The sequence below is a fragment of the Cavia porcellus genome, unplaced genomic scaffold, assembly GCF_034190915.1.
Source record: "Cavia porcellus strain 051 isolate PalLab524CR breed Dunkin Hartley unplaced genomic scaffold, mCavPor4.1 scaffold_10, whole genome shotgun sequence".
Lineage (NCBI taxonomy): Eukaryota > Metazoa > Chordata > Mammalia > Rodentia > Caviidae > Cavia > Cavia porcellus.
This window is the reverse complement of record NW_026947493.1, coordinates 9,169,407-9,185,229: the sequence shown is the minus strand read 5'-3', so window position 1 is coordinate 9,185,229 and position 15,823 is coordinate 9,169,407. Positions and strand designations below refer to the sequence as shown.

The 15,823-nt window shown below is 35.7% G+C and overlaps 1 protein-coding gene across 9 annotated transcripts in view; it reads left to right on the top strand.

Annotated features, from left to right (window-relative positions):
• Window positions 1-15,823, top strand: part of Tbc1d5 (TBC1 domain family member 5) — a 615,865-nt gene that overhangs the window by 546,419 nt on the left and 53,623 nt on the right. For all 9 annotated transcript variants that reach the window (XM_063257823.1, XM_063257829.1, XM_063257828.1 and 6 more), the window contains one exon: window positions 917-1,080. In XM_063257823.1, the coding sequence (XP_063113893.1) occupies window positions 917-1,080 (164 nt within the window). The remainder of the gene's footprint in view (window positions 1-916; window positions 1,081-15,823) is intronic.

The following is a 15,823-nucleotide window of genomic DNA, read 5'->3' as shown; positions in this document are numbered from 1 at the left end:
ACGAGGGCTAAGTGATGAGACTGGCCAATGATGATTACCTAGATATTCTCTTTAACCTTAGCCACATCTTTAACCTTAATGAGACCTGCAAAATCTCTTTAGCCATGTATGGTATTATTTTCATAGGCTCTGGGAACTAAGACATCAGCATTATTCTGTCAGGCATATAACTTTTTTTCCCTTTTTCTAAAGGAAAAAAATAATCCAATCAAAATCAATCTAGGGAATAGTAGAAGCTTAGTAGACAAAAAAAAAAAAAAATCCAAAATGTCATCACAGTAATGTCTTTTAAAAGTCACTACTACCAGGTTTTATAAATAGATAATCCCAATCATAAAGGGACAGATAAATTCAATTATATAAAGTTTTTAAAACATGGAATCTTGTTTTCATTTTATATTGTGAGAATTTTGTGTTCTTGTGAATCAAAGTACTATTCCTTCTTAGATTTATCTTTTATTCTGTGGGCTTTTAAAACTAATTTCAAAGTCTTGTTTTAATCTTTAATCACCTCCAAAGGCAATTGAAGCCACTGACTCACACAAAGAGCAGTGAAAACATTCATGAAAGGAGAAAATGAAAAATTTAGGTTTATATTAAATACCTAAATTATATTCCAGTATTCATCCTAGGATAAAAATGCCTTCCTACACAGGACACTAAAAACAGAAGTCATAAAAGAAAGATACCTCATTACAAGATACAAAACAGTGAGTTTTGTTACAGTTTTACACAGCAGGATGATTATGTTAATAGTGTGTATAAAAGCATACCATAATTGATCATCATTCATTTTTTCTAATATTTTTGTTTACCTTCTGGTTTTTTTAGTACATGCTTCAACTGTGGTTAAAATAGTAGATTCAATAGTTTAGTGAAAGCCTCTGTTTTAACTGCTACTTAATTTTTCTTATAGGACAGAGTTCTAAAAACATCAGCTCATCTCCAAGCATTGAAAGTTTGCCTGGGGGAAGAGAATTTACAGGCTCTCCACCTTCATCTGCTACTAAAAAAGATTCTTTTTTTAGCAACATTTCACGTTCTCGCTCACACAGCAAAACTATGGGCCGAAAAGAATCTGTAAGTATTTGAAGACAGTTTCTTAGTCTTCAGTTTCCTCTAGAGTGCTGCATTTATGAAAGCACCTAAAGTGTTTTAAAGCTCCTAAAATAAATTATTTTATTAAAAGTATATTAATGTGATAATAAAAATTTATTATTTCAAGGCTATGGCCTGTATTAAATAGAAAAAAAAGCATTAACTTAAATTAAGTCAAATCTTCCCAAATCCTAATCCTTTGGTCCTCTGCCTATTGGTCAAGCCCTGTGATTTTTTTCTAAAAGTTTCTAATAACATACAAGTGAGTAATTATGACACTTAAAAAGAAACTCAGCTGATTTTTCCATTTTAAGTATTTCTTGAAAATTAAAAATAATGATTTTACCATTTACTTTAAAAAGATGTGTAACTATGTTCATTATATGGTGTTTCGATAGTTGCACCATAAATATTCTTTGTACAGTATATATTCCTTAAAAGAACATACCTAAAGAAATCAACTACTTTAAAATCATTGTTGTCTGAAACAGCTGTCCCATGTATTTAGAAATTTTAGAGTACAATAAATTCACTTTATTAATCCACATACATACAATACCAACTTGCTCACTCTATATTTCTGACACACAGTTTCTAACTATCCATAAGAATTCCACAGAAATCCCTTCTCCTTAGGTTAAACATGTCAATTTTGAGGGCTGACCTGTAGGCACTCTGTCCTGCCTCATGATAAATCCTCCCTCCAGCTCCTCCCCAACCCCTCAAGAATGTGTGCTATTTAATTACCATAAACCAAGCATGCTATCTCATATTTGTGCATTCTTTCCTCCACTGTCTCTTCTGACTAAATGATATTTTTTATTTTAAAGAGGGAAAAACAAATGCAAGAAAGAAACAATAATAACAAAACCCAAAACAGTGGCAATATAGGCTTTCAAAATAAGGTTGTAGGAACTTAACAAAGATTGATATTTTACTTAGTTATCTTCAAAAGAGTTACTCAGATTACCAGGTATGGATAAGCAAAATTGATCTAATCCTATGAGTGTTAACTGTTTTGTTCCAAGAACTAATAGAATTAATAGTACAATCATCTTAGCTATCTTAAGTGTATATTTTTTTAAAATCCATCTTTTTTCTTTTCCCGTCCTTCTTTTCTGCTTTTCCCTATTTTTTTCCCCTTAGAGCAGTTTCTTACCCTTTCACAATATTTAATGAAGATTTGGGTTCTTATTTATTCTTTCAGTTTCTTACACTAGGAAGACAGTATGGCATTGATACATGTGAGTTTGATTTATTTCATTTAGGAGTATGGTCTCAAGTCACATCCATTTACCTATAAAAGCTTCAGTGTGATCCTTCTTTACAGCTGAGTAGCACTCCATTGTATAAAAATACCACATCTTGGGGCTGGGGATTTAGCTCAGCGGCATAAGGGCCTGCCTTGCAAGCAGGCAGTTGTGAGTTCAATCCCCAGTACCAATAAAAATAAAAATAAAAACAAAAAAGATCCCACCAAAAACACCACATCTTTTTTATCCATTCCTCAGTTGATGGGCATTTGGGTTGTTTCTTCCAAGATTTCCCTATTACAAATGGTGCTGCTATAAACATGGGTGCACATATATCACTTTGGTATGATGTTTTCAATTCTTCTGGGAATATATCCAGAAGTGGGATAGCTGGGTCAAATGGGATCTCCAATCCCAGCTTTTTGAGGAAACTTCACACTGATTTTCACAATGGCTATATCAGTCTACACTCCGACCAACAGTGCAGAAGAGTTCCTTTTCTCCCATAACCTCTCCAGTATTTGTTGTTGATTGTTTTCTTGATCCTGGCCATGCTTTATGGAATCTCAGTGTGACTTTAATAGCATTTCTCTAATGACCAGTGATGCTAAACACTTTTTCATGTATTTATTTGCCATTTGTATTTCTTTATCTGAGAACTGTGTATCCATCTCAGATGCCCATTTTTGGATTGGGTCTTTGAATTTGGGGGATCTGATTTTTTAAAATTTTTTAAAATATTACTTTTGACATGGAAAATCTTTTTAATAAGACAAAATCATAGTTGTTGATTTTGTGAAGTATTTCCCGTGCAGTTAGATTTTTGTTCATGAATTCTCTGTTTACCCCTGTGTCTTCGAGATTTTTACCTACTTTGTCTTCCAGAAGATTTAGTGTTTCTGTTTTAATATTTAGATGTCTGATCCATTTTTGTCTTAGTTTAGTGCATGGTGATAGGTATGGGTCTAGTTTTAGTTTTCAGCGTAAAAAAGGCCAGTTTTTCCAGCACCACTTATTAAAGAGTCTGTGTTTCTCCCAATGAACATGTTTTGCCCTATTATTAAAGAAAAGGTGGCTGAGTATGGTTGTAGTTGTGGTTATATCTTCTAATCTATTCCACTGATCTTCAGGTCTGTTTTTATTCCAGTACCATGCTGATTTTATCACAGAAGCTTTGTTGTATAACTTCAAGTCAAGGAGTGTGATGCTTCTTGCCTTGCCTTTGTTGTCCAGAATTGCCTTTGCTATTCTAGGTCTCTTCTGGTTCCTGATAAATGTTAGGAATGATTTCTCTATGTCCGTGAGGTGTGCTAATGGTATTTTGATTGGAGTTGCATTAAATCTATATAACAATTCTGGGAGAATGGGTATTTTCCCCATTGTTTGTTCTTCCTATCTATGAACAAGGAATGTCTTTCCATTTTCAGAGATCCTCTTTGATTTCTTTTCTTGGAGTAATATAATTTTCACTGTAGATCTTTTACTTCCTTTGTTAGATTGATTCCTAAGTATTTCGTGTTTTGGATGCTATTGTGAAGGGTGTGGCTTCTCTTATTTCTCTCTCAGTGAGTTTGTTGTTTGTGTACAGGAATGCTATTGATTTTTGAGTGTTGACTGTATCCAGCTCCATTACTGAATCTGGTTGTTATATCTAGAAGTCTTTCAGTGGAGTTTTGGGGGTCTTTCATATAGAGTATCATGTTATCTGCAAATAATAACTTCTTCCTTAACTTCTCTCCTTAATCCATTTATTTCTCTCTTGCCTAATTGCTCTGACTAATATTTCCAGCACTATATTGAATAGGAGTGGGGATAGTGGACAGCCTTGTCTTGTTCCTGATTTTAGAGTGAAAGCTTTCAGTTTTTGACTAATATGATGCTGGCTGTTGGTTTGTCATTGATACTTTTATCAGATTGAGGTAAAGACCATCTATTCTGATTTTCCAAACAGTTTTTTATCATGAATGTTAGACTTTAACTAACAAAAGCTTTTTTAACATCTATTGAGATGATCATGTAATTCTTATTTTTGGTTCTATTATATGGTATATTAAGTTTATTGATTTGCATATGTTGAACCATGTCTGCATTCCTGGGATGAATCCCAGTTAGTTGTAGTATATAGTCTTCTTGATGACTTACTGCATTCTATTTGCTAGTATTTTATTGAATATTTTTGCATTTATGTTCATTAGGAAGATTGACCTGTAGTCCTCTTTTTTGGTTGGGTCTTTTTTTGGTTTGGGTATTAGGGTAATACTTGTTTCCAGGAATAAGCTAGGGAGAATTGCTTCCCTTTCAATTTCATTGAAGAGTTTGAGGAGTGTTCAGGAGTTGAGGAGTTTGAGGAAAGTCTTCCTTGAATTTCTTGTAGAATTCAGCAGTGAATCTGTCAGGACGTGGGCTTTTCTTTGTTGGTAAGATTCTAATTACATTTTCAATTTCATTAATTGAAATTGGGTTATTCAGAAGTTTTACATCTTCTTGATCCAGCTTTGGTAATTCATGTGTTTCTAGGAATCTGTGTATTCTGTGTTATTGAACCTATGAGAGTAAAGGTTTTCAAAGTAGGTATTGATGATCTTATGTATTACCACAGAGGCTGTCATTTCACCCTTTTCATGCCTTATTGGATGAATTTGAGTTTTTTCTTTCCTTTTTTTAAAAAAATTTATTTTAAGAAAAACAAAACAGAAAACAAGTAGAAATAGTACATACTTTCAAAGGAAAAATAAACTAATAAATCACTAGTTGATATTTACATATTGTCCTCTTACAAATAATTGTTCAAGATACAAAAGTGGAACATATAAATGGGAATTCAAACAGAGAGACTACAAATAGTTCTGTTCAACTATCTAATAAAAACTTAGTAATATGGTTATCAATCCTATATACTTAAACATACACACATTTAACCATATCCTTATTTATGTTGAGATTAAATAAACCAAAGCAGGCTAAAATCACTCTTAACAAATAATAATAATATTGCTGGATTTCACATCATGACACTCTGGAATCAGCATTGGGTATTGTAGTGCCTTTTTTTCCTCTAAAGTATTTGTTCATTGCATCATGTGTCATAAGATCAGTTCTCGTAAACTGTTTACAGGTTTAGCACAAGCATGAGTCTTAACATGTATTTCTATCCCTTCTATATTAGAGGGAGAAACAGAACAAAGCAGAACAGAATAAAATATATTCCTATAGACACATAAAACTAAAAAGACATATAAAACTGCTGTACAAGGAGTTCTACCATGATTACTGTGTTGTCTCTTGTTATCATCAATAAAATTGGCCTTATCATCAGATACAGTATAATTGAATATATCAGTACATAACAGTATTAATAGAAATACAACTTTGTAGATTGTGTAGAACTACAAAAACAGGTAGTAATCAAACCAGAATGGGTATTGTAGTGAATCATTGTCATTTTCAGTATAGTTGTGTATACTCTCTGACTTGATACTATCAACCTTAACAGTTTTGAATAAAATCTGTCAATAACAAATAGCAATCAAACAAATCAGATTTAACTAAGGTCATGATATAACAGTATAAGTTATACAAGGATCCAGATTAAGTTAATAGGGAATTAAAGGTGATTACTGTGCTACATCCTGATATTTTTGGGATAGTTGCTGTGCCCTCAGATCTAGTGCTTATACACAAACTGGGATGGAATAAGTTCTATCTAAGCAGAGTGGTACAAGTAATATGGGTTTTAGTTCCTGATACACTATTAGCAATATCTTCTGCTGTCTTTTTTAAGACTGTTCCTCCCCTTTCACTCCCCCAGGGTGTACTGTGCATTTTTGGGTCTCCCCAATGCCCTCCATTTTATTGGGAGGGCAACCTGCTATTTAAGTGTTTCTGAACTTTCTTACATCCTGAGATTGACCTCTAGTTGTATTTCTTTACCTATTAAAGCCTGTCTTTACAACGTATTCATAAATACTGATCCAGTTACCCCTATTACTCTCTGGTTCCCTATCACATAGAGTTCTGTTTCCTCATAATTGATTTTCGGTCCATATACCCTTCTTTAGGTTAATTATATTTCCTATAAAGAGCATATTGGTGGACCCTACCTCTTAATCCACTCTGCCTGCAATTCTCTCTTTTTTTCCTTAATTTAATGTATCTAGGTCATCTATATTAGAAATTATATCCAACCTCTGCCTCATTTTTGTTGTGCTCTTTTTCTGTCATTAATTGTCTGTTTGGCTTCTTTTTTTAAAAATTTTAGTTAAAGAAAAAAAAAAAACCAAAACAGTAAAAGGGTACAAGTAATACAGAATTTCAAAAAAAATACATAGTAAGAAATCACTAGTTAATATATTGCATATTGTCATCTTAGAAATAGTTGTTCAAGTTACAGGATTAAAGCATACAAAGTAGACATTCAAACAGTGAGACTGCAAACAACTGTTTGTGTTCAATGATCCAACAAAAACGTAGTAATATGGTCATCTATCTTACACAACTAAACACACTTGCAGTTCTATCTTTTAGAGCACTTTTCCTCTCTTATCTGTTTGTCTTCATTTCTCTTTCTGCTCCATTCATTGTGGCCTCTCTGCCACTGTTTCTGGAATCCTGGTTCTCTGTAGAATTGGATTGGTGGTTGCAAATTTCCCCCAGTACCTCTTTATCTTGGAAGCATCTTGTTTCTCCATTAATTTCTAGGGACAATTTTTCAGAGTACATCAATCTGGGCTGGAAGTTATTTTCTTTCAGGGCTTGGAATACTTCGCTCCATGCTCTTCTCGATTTGATGGTTTGTGCTGAGAAGTCTGCCGTAATTCTGGTGGGCTTTCCCTTGTAAATAATCTGTTTCTTGTCTCTGACAGCTTTTAATATTCTTTTCTTATATTGGATTTCTGGGATCTTGATTATTATATTCCTGGGTGTAGTTCTGGTTTGGGTGTAGGTGGCTGGAGTTCTGTATGCCTCATACATCTGAATATCTTTTCCTATGTTTGGGAAGTTTTCCTTAATTATTTCTGTGAATAGCCTTTGTAGTTCCTTTGTTTGTACCCTTGCTTCTTCATTCACATTCTTTATTCTTGTTATAGATCCTCTTGTCATCTTCTAGCCTTTGTATTGTTACTGCTTGTTTCCTTGTTATTTCTAAGAAATTTTTCCTTTCATGATCCCACATTGCAAACCTGTCCTCCAGTTTGGATCATGTATCCTCAGTTTCTTTCAAGCAGTTTTGCCAGCTTTCAATGCAGTTTTTAATTTCCTGGTAGTCTCTTTGAACCTGCTTCATATATTCTATGTTTTCTCTATTTTCTTCATCAAACAATTCTCCCCTTTTTTTATGTTCCTCTATTCTTCCATCTGTTTTTTCTTGTGAGATGCTTAGCATTTCTTTTATTATTCTATTTATATCTTACTTTACTTGGTTAAATACTTCACTTTTGAACTTGTCTATGAGGTCCGGAATATATCGCTTTATGTCCATTGGTTCTGTGTCTGATATTGCATGTTTGCCATTCTCAATCTCCTTTGCATGTACCTTTGCTGGATCAATGTTCTCAGGGTTGGGGGCTAGGGACCCTTTCTTGTTGCTTCCTCTTCTCATATTTTGTGTTCCTTCCATTCAGGTGTATATAGGAGGCCCCGGTTTCTTTCTTTGTTGGTTGCAGTTCATCTGAAGCATGCTGACTAGGTGCTCCCACCCACTGTGGTGTACTATGGAGGTACAGACCAGGGCAGCCTGGGTCCTCCCCTCTGGGTCAGTCAACCTGCTGAGGGCTTCACTGCATTAGGGTGCGCTGCCAGGCTTAGGGCCTTGGTTTGGGCTAGCCTATTGGGTCTCAATCTGGGGTGTGACCCAGATCAAGCGCTCCCCACCAGTCCCTCTTGAGAAGGGAGCAGCTGACTGAAGTCACTGCAGTTCCTTGTTCTCACCAGGCTGCCTAGTCCCAGAATGTCGTCTGTTGGAACCCCTTTTTCTATGGAAGGGTTTTATTCCCTTCATTCACTGCAGGTCGATGCAGGTTCCCCACCAGCTCAGCTCTCCGCTTGGTTCACCAACTGATGTCCTCAGTGTGAGTGTGTCTCCGGTGAGTTGAAACTGCGGCGGGCTTTTGGGTAGCTCAGTAAGTCTTGGCTGCATGAGTTCAAACACTGCAGTGGAAGCATCAAGACTTTAGCTGTTCTGGACTGGAGCACCGGGACTTTATATTTAATTGGTTTCTCTCAGCTTAGTTTGTTCCTGAGTCAGGTGCATCTATCTCCCTTTGTTTGAGACTCCCCATGCTGTGTTATTTTTGGAATCTAAGTTGACTATCTCAGGGAGCCTCTGTAGCCTGCTATTACCACCAGCCATCTTTTCTCCATCCTTTCTTTCCTTTTAAAAATAAGATTGGCTCGGGGCTTATCAATTTTATTTATTCTTTCAAAGAACCAATTCTTTGATTCATTAATTTATTATATTGTTTTCTTAGTCTCAATTGCATTAATTTCTGCTTTAATTTTTTAAAATTTCCTCCCTTTTGGCTTTAGGATTGACTTGTTCTTCTTTTTCTAGATATTTGAGGTGTAGCCTCAGATTATTTATTTGTGTTCATTCTGTTTTCCTGATGTGGGAATTCGCTGCAATAAATTTCCCTCTGAGCACTGCTTTTTTGCATCCCACAGGTTTTGGTAAGTTGTGTTTGTATTTTCATTTGTTTTTAGATATTGTTTAATTTCTTCTTTAATTTCCTCTGTGATTTATTGATTGTTCAGAAGTGTATAATTTAATTTTCATGTGTTTATGGAGTTTTTGCAGTTTCTTTTGTCATTAATTTCCAATTTTATGGCATTATGTCAGATAATATGCATGGGACAATTTCATTTCTTTTGTATTTACTTATGCATGTCCTATGAGCTTATATATGGTCTATTTTAGAGAATGTCCCATGTGAAGCTCAGAAGAATGTATATTCTGATATTGGGTGGAATACTCTGTACACGTCTACTAAATCCATTTGTTCACAAGTTTAATTCAGTTCTGTTATTTCTTTGCTAATTTTTTTTGTCTAGTTGATTTGTCTCTTTGTGTCAATGGGGTATTAATGTCTCCTGTTATAATTGTTATTACTTATTTGATTTTTTATTTCTATTAATAATTCTTTTATATAGCTGAATTCTCCCATATTTGGTGCATATATATTTAAGATTGTTGCCTTTTCTTCTTGAAATTTTCCCCTAACTGGTATGTAGTGACCATCTTTTGATCATTCTTGAAGTTCACATTATCTGCAAACAGAATAGATACCCCTGCTTTTTGGGAGGTTGCTGTTTCATGAAGTATTGTTTTCCATTCTTTGACTTTCAGTCTGTGAATTTCCTTTTGGATTAGATTGGTTTCCTGTATACAGCATGTGGTTGGATGCGATTTCTTGATCCATTCTGTGAGTCTTTTTCTTTTAATTGGTGAATTGAGGCCATTTACATTAATGATTATAAGTAATATGTATCGGCTTTTGTCATGTTGTCTTTCTGCTGTTGGTTCTTTATTTTTCCCCTCTGTTTAATTTTTGTCTTGCTTGGTGGTTTTTTTCTGTTGCTGTTCTTGAATTCATAGTTATTTTTATGTCTATCTAGAATATCTTTCAGTATTCTTTGTAGGGTTAGTTTAGTGGTCATGAAGTTCTCTAGCTGTTCTTTGTCATGAAAGTATCTTATTTCTCCATAGATTTTGAAGGATAATTTTGCAGGGTACATCAGTCTTGGTTGGAAGTCATTTTCCTTTAGGATTTCAAATACTTCATTCCATGCTCTTCTTGACTTTATTGTTTGTGTTGAGAAGTCTACTGTGATTCTCATGGGTTTTCCTTTATAGGTTATTTGTTTCTTTTCTCTATCAGCTTTTAATATTCTCTACTTACATTCAATTTCTGAGATGTTATTGTATGTCTGGGTATAGATTTATTTTGGTTATTGCTAAATGGAGTTGTGTATGCTTCACTTATCTGTATGTCAGTTTCTTTTCCCACATTTGGGAAATTTTCTGTTATTGTTTCTGTAAATAGTCTTTTTATATAATTTGTATTGTCATCTTTTTGTTTATACCTATCAATCTTATATTGGTTTTTCTTTGCATTGTCTTGCAAACTTGAATAATTATTTCCTGATTCCTTGGGGTTTTTTAATAAGACATTTCCTTTCCTGTTCACTAGCTGCAGTCTTGTCTTCATGGTCTGGAAGTCTGTCTTCACATCCATTCAGGCAGTTTGCCAACTTTTGATGAAATTTTTAATTTCCTGGATATCTCTTTAAATCTGTTTCATACATTCTAATTCTTATATTGCTCATTCAAGGTTTCCATCATTTTGCAGTGCTCCTCTATTTTTTTAACTGTGTCTTCTTTAGATGTGTTCAGCATTTCTTTCATTACATTTTTCATTTCTTGTTTTACCTGGGAGATTATTTCTGGTCTGACTTCCTTTACAGCTTCATGGAGTTGTTCCTTTACTTTAGTTGCTATCATTTCTGAAATTTCAGTTTTGTGACTTATACTTTCTTCTATGTTCATGTCTCCTAGGCTTGTTTGGGATGGGTTGGGAGTTTGAGATTGCATTTTTTTCTTTCATTTTGCCATTTTCCTGTATTCCCCTGCAGCAACCGAAAACAAAGTCTCAGTTTTTTCCTTGGTTGAGGATGGCTATCCTTACTGGAAGGGATTGTGCCAGCTGACTGAGTGTTGTTAGGCAGGCCTTACCAGGTCCTGGGTGACACTTGGAGGCTCCTCGAATGGTGGAGTATGCTGGGTGGATCTTCAGTACACCCCCATGCAATGCACAAGGCTCCCCAGCTGATTGGGGTCACTGGACACCTACCAGGTTCTGTGGAACCACCAAGACAGTGCAGGTAGGTGGAATACACTGTGCAGGACTTCAGCTCATGTTGTATGGCACACCAAGGCTCCTCAGCTGCTTGGGGTTGCTGGGCAGTGTTCTACTAGTTTCTGAGCAGCACACCAAGGCTGCATGGCTAGGTGGAGTACACTTTTGTTGCCCTTCAGCTTGTGCCATGTAGCATACCGATGCTCCCTGGCTGCTTGGGGTTTCTGGGCAGAGTCCTACCAGGCTCCAGTGGCACACCAAGGCTGCACAGCTAGGTAGAGTATACTTTGCAGGCTTTCAGCTCACCCCACATGGTGCACTGAAGCTCCTCAGTGCTTGAGGTCACTGGGAAGGGCCTTACCAGGTTCTGAGCAATGCAACAGGCTACATGGCTAGATGGAGTACATGGTGCAGGCCTTAAGCTCGTGCCATGTGACTCACTGAAGTTCCCCTCAGATGACTTACATGACCACAAAACTCAGAGTTCTTTCCAGTGACAATCCAGGTACATTGTGTTTGACATAAACTTGACAACCTTGTAGTACTTGTAGTAGGTAGCCAGCACCTTAGTTTAGCTGTAAATTCTAGAGCCTCTCTCCAAACCTCAGAAGCAGCATCTAAAAATAACAGTGTCCCACGTATTCTGCAGGTGCTGCCTCTGCTTCAAGTGGCAGAGATCTGCTTCTATTCACTTGTGAGGCTCTTACAGGAACTGGTCTTTCTCTCCCTGTGTCCTTAGTGGCACTCAGTACACATTTAGGAGTAAATGACTGCTGTTGAACATTTTGTGTGCTGGACAAGTAAGTATTCACATGTCTCTGGCCTTAGGTGTTCTCTAGGGCCAGGGTCATTTACCTGCTATTTACATAATCCTATGGGAATTGTTGGTTTTATTTTGAGAGATAGGTTTCTACACATTAATTTAAGGCAAGAATTAACAGAACTGTGATGGATAGATGAATAAACAGATAGTTTTCTTTTTTTTCTAGAAGTCTCAAAATTAATATTGTTTATGTTAAAAAGAGAAATATCAAAGCAATTCCATTACTTGGTTCCTTTACCAGTTGTAACATAAACTTTATTTGTTTTGTTTTTTCGTTGCTGGAGATCAAACTCTTCACCTCACAATTACCAAGCAAGTGCTTATGCCACTGAGCTAAGCCCCCAGCCCCTTATAAACTATTTCTTAAAACTGTGCTTGATCCTGAAGTTGAATTTGCTGCAAGGTACGTTTTTATTTGCCTCTTGGGACATTATGGGAGTCAGCCTAGAGAATGATAGTTCAAATGTCAAATTTCATCCTCACACTGATTAATTGGATTGGCCATAGAAAAACAATTGCTTTCTGTTTGAGTCAGGCATTGTGCAGATACACTTGTGGTTCCAGGAACAGCTAGGGAAAGCTCACTGATTATTTTGGCCGGCCAGCTGAGAAACAGCTGGAGGCCTTGGTGCTGGCTAGGTGGTTTCATCAATTGGTCTGATCACATGTGAATGCAGAGGAAAACTCATGTTAAATAGTGTAATGTCTGTACTAATCGGCTTGGTGGAAGAGAGAAGTATATGGGTTTACAAAAGGTTAGTTTAGTTGCCTAGTTATAAAAATTTAACAGAGATAAGGGTCTGAAAGTCCAAAAGTTGAGGACATTTTACTACCAATACCATTCAGATTCCCATTCACAAGCCAGTCTAGGAGACAGCTTTTTTTCGAAGACAAAATGTTTGTAGATAATTGAATTAACAACTATGCTTAATGCTTTCATACTTCTTCAATTTAGGATTAAAATGTTATACATACCACATGCACATATTTATTTTTAGAACGATTTTGGAAAGTAATAAGGTTTGTAACTATGCAAGTAAGATATTATTCTTCCTTTGGTTACATCTATGTAAGGCTGGTCCTAATTAAAGATTTTATTTTAATTTCCAGTATATTTCAGGATTGTTAGTTTATCCAGCATACTTTAGAATTTGTACCACATGATCCAATTTTTTGGCACATATTCTTGTCTTCACATTTTATTCTGGTGTTTGTTTATTAGTTATTTGTTGCCAGGCATCTAACTCACAACCTCAAGCTTGCCAGGCAAGCACTTGTGCCACTGAGCTATATCCTTGGCTATTCCTTTATTTTTTTTAAGCAGTGTCTAGAAAGACAAAATAAAATTAAAATAGCTCACAGTGCTAAAGCACCAGTATACTACACATAAAGACTAAAAGTTCTCCATAAATATTATGATTACTATTAAAAAGTATTTTTAAAAAATCGGGGGTGAATTTAAGCACTATGCAATGTGAGCATTCATTACATTCATGTTTAAAGCATCTTCTATTTTCTGATACTTACATACAACCTCTGTTTATCAAAATTTATAGAAGAGAACATACATAATCCAACAAAATTAATTTATATTCATTTGTATCATTTCATTTACAAATGCTTATACTGATTTTTTATATTTTGTATATTTTATTTTAAAGAGAATAAATCCAAGAAAAACAAAACAGGATAAAGCCAATCAAAACAAAACAATGTAAGTGATACAAGACTGCAAAACAAGATAATAGGAAATCAACAATGGCTACCATATGCCTCTTGTCTTCAAAATAGCTGCCCATACCTTCAGACAGAATAAAAATCAAACAAAATAGAACAGAAGAGAACCAATAAAAACAAAACAATGAATGCAATAAAGGACTTCAAAGCAAGATAATACTAAATCCAAAAGGGCTACCATAATATATCTTGTTATTATAATATATATAATTATAATATTATTATAATACACAATTATATATTATATATGGAATATATAATATGTAAGGGCTACCATAATATATCTTGAAATAGCTGCTCCTGCCATTGGATATAATAAAATCAAACAAGACACAGCAGAATAAAACCCAACCAAGCAAGACAGTGAAAGCAATACAGGACTTTGCAATAAGATAATAGGGAATTAACAGTAGCCATCACCTTCAGAAGGAGATCCCCCATAGATGCTACACTATGTATTATTTTTCTCTGAATAGATGATCAAACTATCAGCTTTAGGCCTGCAAAGTCAGTGAAACACTAAATACTACAAGCATTAAATTGTATTTTACCTTAATAGCTATCATCACACCTGTGTTTCTACAGATCGGCTGGTCATTTATGGGAACAGGGGCATCCTTGGCTCTTCTTGTCTCCCAGCCCATGTGTTAAAAGGGACTGGCATCTAGTTCTTCCTCAGTGGCCTGCACGTGGTGCTAACTCACAGGAAGGGCTTGGCTTCTTGTGGGCTTCCTTTTCTCCTCCCCGACGTTTGTGAATGGCACTGACTCATGGGAAAAGGCTGGTGTGTGCTTCTCCCCTCAGTGGCCCATGCATGGAGCTGACTTACAGGGAGAGGTTGGCTTCTTAAGTGCTTGTACTTCCAGTAGAATAAATTGAGACCTAACAGTCATAGAATTAACTGTACATAATAATGGAGCCAGTCTGTACTGAACTGATTCAGAGATTGCAAAGCTATCTTGAAAGCTTCTCACTCTGCTTTTCTCTTTCCTGTGTCCTACTCCATGTTGAGGTCTTTTGGACTGTTATCAGGTACACATCTACTATGCAGCCATCATTAAAAATGCTTTAGAGCAGTTTTACAACCTTTCCAGGAGTGGAAGCTATAAGTATATAGGAAAACAGGAGATGGATCGTCTAACTCTTGTCATGGCAATTGGGGTATGTGCACTGACCATGTAGCATTTCCTGGGAGCTTGTTAGAACTACAGAGCCCCAGGTCTATCTGAGACCTATTAAGTTAGATGTTACAATTTAGCAACACTCCCAGATGTAACTGAATACCAAATCAGGAGTGAAAATTATCTACATATAAAGCAAGCTTAAATTTGCCCTAGTATTGAACACATTCCCTTGGCAGCTGATGGCTAACTGTTAATGATTACAAGAACTTTCCATGTGCTTCCTCCGTGCTAAGCATTTTACTTGTGTTGGGTCCTTTAATCATCAAATCACGCTGTGAGGTCATTGCTATAATTACCTCTCCTTACAATTGAGAGAACTGAGTCACAGGGGGGCTATAATTAGCTCCATCTATAAAAAATGTTTCTAGTCATAATTGAGCAATGGGAAATTTCTGCTTTATCAGGCAAAACCAAATAATAAAATGGGGTAAGAAATTAAGATTTTTTTTACTCTCTCAATAAAAATTATGAAAAGAAACTGAAGAAAAAGTTTCTTAGAATTTTATGAACCTGACGTGTTCTATTTAAAAAATACTGACAACCTATATGTGTTAGTGAAAATGGTCTGTTTTTTCCTCTACTGTCACACCACAATCAACATAGAAGACTTTAATGACCTCCAAAGGTATGGGGATTTCTCCCCACCAATAAGCAATCAGTTCTGCATCACCAGCTGGGTATATACCAGTTCATTTCAGTCATGTAACTAGAGTGTCAGGTCCTACCTTACCCTCACTTTAGATCTGATCTGCAACCACCCAGATATTACACCTGTAGTTGTTTTATGTGCTTCTGCTGTGTATACCTGTACTTCTGCTTGAAGTCCTCACAGTCTCTTCTTTGGATTTGATTAATGTGCTCAAGCACCTCACAAAA